At 32.6% G+C, this 8,208-nt stretch overlaps 1 protein-coding gene across 1 annotated transcript in view; it reads right to left on the reverse strand.

The window, feature by feature from the left end:
* LOC106771887 (extensin-2) overlaps positions 1–1,518 on the reverse strand; it is a 5,348-nt gene extending 3,830 nt beyond the window's left edge. Inside the window, exon 1 of the mRNA XM_014657911.2 lies at positions 117–1,518. Coding sequence (XP_014513397.1) covers positions 117–1,382 — 1,266 coding nt within the window. The 5' untranslated portion in view covers positions 1,383–1,518. The remainder of the gene's footprint in view (positions 1–116) is intronic.
* Positions 1,519–8,208: the final 6,690 nt, after the last annotated feature.

The following is an 8,208-nucleotide window of genomic DNA, read 5'->3' on the forward strand; positions in this document are numbered from 1 at the left end:
GGAGGTGGCGGAGACTTGTAATAGTAGGGAGTGGGAGATGGTGGTGGTGGAGACTTGTAGTAGTAGGGAGTTGGAGATGGTGGTGGTGGAGACTTATAGTAGTAAGGTTTTGGGGATGGATAGTAAGGAGTTGGGGAAGGTGGTGGTGGAGACTTGTAGTAATAGGGAGTTGGGGATGGTGGTGGTGGAGACTTATAGTAATAGGGAGTTGGAGAAGGTGGTGGTGGAGACTTGTAGTAGTATGGAGTGGGAGATGGATAGTAAGGAGTTGGGGATGGTGGTGGTGGTGGAGACTTGTAGTAGTAAGGAGTTGGAGATGGAGGAGGAGGAGATTTGTAGTAGTAAGGTGGTGGTGGTGGGGGAGACTTGTAGTAGTATGGAGTTGGAGAAGGTGGTGGTGGAGACTTATAGTAGTATGGTTTTGGTGAGGGAGGAGGGGGAGATTTATAATAATAAGGAGTTGGAGCCGGAGACTTTACAGGTGGAGGTGGAGACTTGTAATAATAGGGTGGTGGAGGAGATGGTGAAGGAGGTGGTGGAGACTTGTAATAGTAGGGTGGTGGAGGAGATGGTGAAGGAGGTGGTGGAGACTTGTAGTAGTACGGGGGAGGAGGTGAGGGTGATGGGGGTGGTGGAGACTTGTAGTAGTATGGTTTTGGTGATGGAGGAGGGGGAGATTTATAATAATAAGGAGTCGGAGCCGGAGACTTTACAGGAGGAGGTGGAGACTTGTAATAGTAGGGTGGTGGAGGGGATGGTGAAGGAGGTGGTGGTGACTTGTAGTAGTAGGGAGGAGGAGGTGATGGAGAAGGTGGTGGAGGAGACTTGTAGTAGTAAGGGGGAGGAGGTGATGGTGATGGGGGTGGTGGAGACTTGTAGTAGTATGGGGGAGGAGGTGAGGGTGACGGGGGTGGAGGAGACTTGTAGTAGTAAGGAGGAGGAGGAGACGGGGAAGGAGGTGGTGGTGACTTGTAGTAGTAGGGAGGAGGAGGTGAGGGAGAGGGTGGTGGAGGAGACCTGTAGTAGTAAGGAGGAGGAGGAGATGGGGAAGGAGGTGGTGGGGACTTATAGTAATAAGGAGGAGGAGGTGAGGGAGAAGGTGGTGGAGGAGACTTGTAGTAGTAAGGAGGTGGAGGAGAGGGGGAAGGAGGTGGTGGTGATTTATAATAATACGGTGGAGCTTTGTGCTCATAGGTTGGTGGAGGGGGGGACTTGTAGACGTAAGGAGGTGGTGGTGAAGGAGAAGGTGGTGGAGGAGAATAGTAAGGGTAACCATCAGCATTGACGGAAACGAGAGTGATAGAAAGGAGAGCAATGGCAAATGGGAGGGCCATTTGTGGCGAGAGAAGACCCCTTATGGGGTCTCTGCCCCTTGCAGTCATGCGTAGAAGGAAAAAGCTGAGTTCCTCTGGCCAATGCTTCTTCTCAGATCCTCTCACTGAATTTGGTGGAGGAAGTGGGAAGAATAGAAGGTGTTTTTTGATGTTATAGTGATGACTGACAAAAGCTGCATCAAATACTTAGTACTTATAGTGAAAGTGAGTCGTTAAAGGGGAGCTGTCATGAGGGACCAATTCAAACTATTAAATGCCTTTCATTTTGATTTAAATGCTTTAAATTAGGCTTCCCCAGCTGGCCTTGTGACTTTCTTTAAGCACAGTTTCTCGTAAACTCTTGCTTATTTTGTTTTCCTCCAAATGACCATAACCTTATAATCCTCTATTCCATTCTCCAACTACCGATTAAAATATACATCACAATCTTGTACGTTCCACAATAGTATCTAACACTTGTTACCCCAAATAATGTCCTATTCTTTTACATTTTCCTCCCTCCCCAGTTGCCTATCTTGACGAAAAAGTAACTCCAAAATGCTTTATTCATTTTATCTCTTTCTCTTTACTCATTTTTCTTCCTATACTGTTTTCCATGGAAGGGATCCATAAGTGCCCATCATTGCAACATTTGCATCCAAGGGTCAAGATATTTTGACTTTTCAATACTATTTTTTTTCTGTACATTTCTAACTCCAGCTTTTGGCAGTTTCTGCTCAAGAATAATCCAAATTTGGCTTAATTTGTCACACCTCCACGTGTTCGTGGGGGCTCCTATACAAATCAAATTAACTCCATTACATTACAACACAAATTATCATCCATTTCTTTAATTTCTCATATACCGTATATCCGCAATTATACAATTACAGAAATCAATCTGTCTGAATAAGTTGATTCCAGAGGGGTGGACAGTAAGTGGGAAGAAGGAGACAGAATGAGAAGTTGCAATGAGAAGAGTACAACTTCATCACCACTTGCTTCACTTCACCTCTTAATGCTTTTTTTCTTTTTCTTTTCTTTCTCTTTCCTTAAGAATTTCCTCAGCCATGTGATTTCTCAATGATGAGATTAACATGTGATGTTGTCAACACCAGCATGAAGTGCACGTTGTTGCTTTTGCAGCTAATTCGTGGTACCAAAACTCCCCCGTTAATTTCTTTTCGTGTATTCTACATTCAACTTTAGCTACCTTGCTTTACATCTCTAGAAAACGACAGTTTTGAAGAAACTCATAGGAGCGTCCAGTCTTTCTAGATGCTTCTGTTTGATTTATAAATCCTTTTGAAGCGTTTCTAACATAAATGTTCCTCGGGTGAATTTGAGAGAGGAGTTCAAAGATAAATCTTTGCCAGATGCATTGGGTTTGGCAATTGACCGATGTCATTTAACAAAATTTATGACATGAATAATCAATAATAACTGTAACATGAATGAATGAAACGTGCACACTAAACGTGCACACTATTGTTCCCTCATTTGGCCCTGTTGGGATAATATAATATACTTGAACAACTAAGCATTTGCTAATTAAAAATTTCCCTACTGTCCAAAAGTAGTAGGAGAAATGATGTACGTTACCCTATGATGCTCCGGACATATCTAGTTTTGTATGGTTTGAAGAGTCAAGATTCCTTGGTAATCTTTTTTTTCTCTGCAAATTCAAATTAACAAGTGATTTTTACAGAAGCGTAGTTCTTGAGTTTTGAAGTGAAATGTGGTAACTTTTCTGATCTTGGCATTGTAATAATATGCCCGATTGGTCAAGATTAAAACATGGTGTGTGCATTAACTCTGTCCCCATGTGAAGCTACTTGAACCAATTTTTCTAATTTGTAATAGCCATCCATCTCATCTCTCTCTTATTGTTTATGATAGTCAATGCCGTGTACTATAACGTCTCTGAATTGGGGTGTAAACAGACGTAAAATTCGTGAAGAGTTGTTGAGTTTAAGGGAAATTAAAAAGGGAGATGGAGATTGGATGCATGCATGATGAGATGGAGGTGTGGTAGTGATAGTGGGGTGGAAAAGTTGTAATGCACAGATAGCAGGATTTGACAGTGGCGGACAGTTTGAAAGGAAATTATAAGATAGAGGAAACGTGAGTCCCTTTCGATGCTTATAATGTAGGAATGATAGAAGTAAATCACAGTGAAAAAAGAAATCTAACAAAGACTTTTCTTTTAAGAGCATATCATGATTATTATATTGAACATGTTCGGAGGACCACACCATCACCCACTTTTGGTCCTCAAATTCTCTTGTTTAGGTGTGGTGCAGGTTGTTGCAATATGCAGAATCAAGTTATCTCCATCCAGCCGTTAATCTCACCATCTCATCTGCCTCTCTTTGCAAGTTTTTCCCTTTTTCTTTTGTGTTTCTTCTGAGAATGAGATCAGTTATGTAATTCTCTTGTTAAAAATTCAGACACCAGAACTGTTTATGCAATAACAGATTCATTTATACAACAAATGCTTTGATTTTGAGTAGTCTTTACTCTTTTTTTGTGAATTCTGTAAACATATCTGTTACTGTTATTGTGATGACTTAAAGGTAAAATTGAAAGGTTGCTAAAAAGACATTGACTTAATCACCTCCTAATAATGCATAAGCATTAAAACAGCAAAACCAAATATATATAAAAGAAAGACTTCAGGAACAGGATAAACATAATGATTGATTCTGCTTGGTCTTTCAATAACGCGAAGAGGGAAAAATATAGGTATATAACCAAACTTAAGGGCTATTACCATTAGCTATAGCATACTATGATAATTGAATTGTAACTGGTCCAAACAGAAAACAACACCCTTTGAAGTTAAGATGACAACAAAGGACATAATACATTACGAAGAACATGTTGACAATGACAGGTGCATGGTTATCACAATTAGTTGTTGACCAAACTGTGTTAAAGCTAAAATCTGAAAAAAAGAAAAGGAAAAATCCATGGTGGGTAAGCAAAACTTCAAAAAAAAATTGTTCCTTTTGGTTTATTTCTGATGCTGAAGACTGAAAGGACAGTATGGGATAGCATAGCAGTAAATTTGTGTTCTTTGAAAGATGAAGCCAAAATTTGACTGCAATTAAAAATGCCAAAATAATTTTCTTGATTTTTGCACGTGGTGATGGCTGATGGCTGATGGCTGCTGGTTGCTGACTGCTACCTACGTTCTGAGATGACAATTATGTATGTATGAATGGTGATTCTTTTTCATAAAAGTATGAGTATCAGTATCCGATTCTTGTTCTTTTATTATTTATATTCATTCCTCTTTAAAGTTTCTTGATCCACACTCTCACATGATTCAGCCATAAAAGAATGAGATGATTCTCTTATTTCGTCTGACATGATTTGCTTTTTGATAAATTCACAAGAAAAATAACCAAGATTCGTCTTTTTTCTGTTACCAAATGTTAATAATAGTTCCTTAATGCAGTAACATAACACTACCAATTTGACATTTAAATTCATTCTTTTCTCAGTTGATGACTTCAACCTGCACTAAATTTTGGCCTTAAAAAACTGAAATTTGCAGAAATTAAGTTTTAAGAAATGCATGTAGTTGTATTTGTTTGGGCATTAGCAAAAGTTAATATAAAGAAATAAAAACCAGAAACAAGAAGTGCGACAGACCAATACGTACATGTTCGGCAAGTTTCAAGGAAAAAACTAGTATACAAGAGCAGGTTTGTCTTTGAATAATGCAAAATGTGTTTTTTCAATTATAGTTGGATTTAAAATATGAAATCGGAATTAAGAATAGTTATATACATTGTCTTATATGATATCTTTTCTTTTAACTCTTAACGAAAAGGTAATTATATTTTGACAATTTTTTTTATAACGGAATATGTGTCATTAGTTTATTGATTTATTTAAATTTATATTTATAAAATATTTGAAAGAGATCAATCACAAATTGATACAAATATGTTATCAAAAAATTATTAAAAAATGTGTGGGTGAAAGAAGTGTTTCTTTAATTGAAAATATACGTTTTAATTTATGTTATATTCAGTGGATATGTATTATTAAACGTATTATTGTTGACCCGCACATACTTTTGAACTTTACAAGACATTTTTTTATATTTCATTTGAATATATGTTCAAGGTTTGGGATTTCGTTTGAATATGTTTTTAACCAAAAAGAAAAAAGAAAAAAAAAAAACCGACTGAACACTCTACCATTGTTTATATGCAAAGTTGGTAAAGAAATCCAAAATTAAAATAAAATTAATATATTTATGTCATAAGATAGACAGGATATGCAATGTGAGGACTTCTTTTTGTATTTTTATTATTGAACAATTTTATCTTTTAATAAACGAAAAATAATTTATTTATTTAATAAAATAAGTGATTGAATAAATTTCTTTATTTTTAAATAGTTAAATAACTTCTCTTTTTAAAATAATTACTATATAATTTTAGATACTTTGATCATATACATATATTATTTTTATATATTTAAATTACTTACTCATTTATATCATTATATAAAAGAATTTTTCTTTTAATTTTATAACCATTTTTAAAATTAAAACATATCTTATCAAATTATTTTTAAGTGATATTTTTAAAATTTAGTTATTTTTTATTTGATTATTTTTAGAAAATAATTATTTTTTAAAGCTAAAACAGTTATTTACAACAAAAAATTATCTACAAATTAATATATATTTTTAAAATTATTTTATTTTAATATAATGAAAAATGTGAATACTACAAATGTACGTTTTTTCGATAATATTTATATAAAGTAAATTAAAAGTTATAAAAAAAATTGATAACGAAATAATGAAATGAACCAAAACAAAAACAAAAAGGTTAATATTTAGAGATTTAAAAAAATATATATAAAAACATGAAAATATATTTGCCTATATATGTTTTTTCAACCACGATGATAAATACAGTTGCCTGATATTCAACTTGTCAACTATATTCGTAAAATAATTATGCAGTGAATATTATAGAGATTTAAAAATATATTTATAAAATGACTTTAGGTTCTATTTTTCAGAATTTTAAAGCCGTTGTTTACGTAGTTAGTAAAGAAAAAATATTAAAATTACAATGAAGTTGTATTAAAAAACATACTTAGAGTGTGTTGATAAAATTGTATTAAATAATGTCCTGGAAACACAGTTGTCAACATTTTTAATTTAGCATTCTTAAAATATTGACTAATAAAATAAAAATATATGTTTTTTTATTCATAAAATCAAATGCCAATATACAGAAGTTAACCTAACCCTAACGGTTTGATAAAAGAAACATATTTACGTCTTTTTAAAATTATGAAAATCGTTTGATACTTATTATTGTTAAACTAATTAATTAAAAATACTGGATGTTCTCTCCTGTAACAAGTATAAGAAGAGAAACAAAACTCAATTAACTTACTTAATCAAAGTATATATTGAAATATATTTATTTATTTAACTAGAGTTTTATTTTCCATTACTCTCTTTTATTTATTTTTATTAAGTTCCTATAAATTCTTTTATTGAAATGAAATCAATAGAATTAAATATTACTTAATAATTTTTTAATTAATGTAAACTATTTTTTCTGTTGTATATGAGATTTGAGGAAACATTAATTAAGCGTGCGTTTGGAAAGTTAATATTCAAAATTATTTTTGACTAAGATATTTTAAAAAAAATAAAACTAATGAAATATTTGGTAAACATGATTTACAATTGATTAATTTAATTATTTGTGAAGGAGACTTGAGTGTATTTATATATGTGGATGATTCTCTATAATTAATATATTAATTATATAATAGGATCAAGTTGAGTTTGATGATTTGAGTAATGAAGGAGTTGAATAACATTAATTCAAAGAATATATGTAATGCACATGAAGAAGACATAACACTAAACTCACCGACACCATGTAAATTTAAAAAAATAAATAAAAATAGCCGTTGTAGAAGAACCTGGAGGAGTATAAAATAATAATTATATTATAAATTTTAACTATGGTTTATTCGGTTTACTTGTATTATTATATTCAAAGGTTTGAAATTTCATGTCAGATTTGAATTTTGTTGTTTGTTTTTTATTGGTACACGTGTCGAAAGCCAGTGAACACAGGTATGATATTGTAAACAATAAGAAAGAAAAACATTTTTACATATCTCACCCCATTCTATACATATTTTTTGTTATCTGATTCTACTTGTCTCTGTTGTCTCCCAACAAGGAAAATTAATTTTAACCTCATTCTGTAATGGCTTTGATTAGTTTTATTTACTTGAAAAACGTACCATGACTTTATCTTAGTACCATTTATTTCTCCAAGCTTCTATAAATAATAAATAAGGGTTAAATATGTTTTTAGTCCCTGTAGTTTGGGACGATTTTGGTTTTAGTTCAATTTCAAACTAAGGTACAATTTAGTCTTTAACTTTTGAAAACTCTGGTTTTAGTATTTTTTACCAAATTTTTTTAATTTTATTTGTTGCTTCAAACACGTTTCATTATAGCATTTGGATTGTTTACACTGTTTGGCACATTTTTGCTTCAATGTTAACTAAGAAACGCGTTTGAAACAACAAATAAAGTTAAAAAAAATTGGTAAAAAAGACTAAAACCAGAATTTTCTAAAATTGAAGGACTAAATTATACCTTAGTTTGAAAATGGACTAAAACTAAAATCGTCCCAAAATATAAGAACTGAGAACATATTTAACCCTATAAATAATATGTTGTCACAAAAATACTTACAAGTAAATGACACATAATTAAATTAAAATTGATTTTAATTTTTATATTCAAACCTATAAAGGAAAAGTGTGGCTATTAGGTCCACTAGACATCTTATGAAATTGTTAGATATATATGTAAAAAGTAGGG

The sequence above is a fragment of the Vigna radiata genome, chromosome 8 (genome assembly GCF_000741045.1).
Source record: "Vigna radiata var. radiata cultivar VC1973A chromosome 8, Vradiata_ver6, whole genome shotgun sequence".
NCBI classification, from domain to species: domain Eukaryota; kingdom Viridiplantae; phylum Streptophyta; class Magnoliopsida; order Fabales; family Fabaceae; genus Vigna; species Vigna radiata.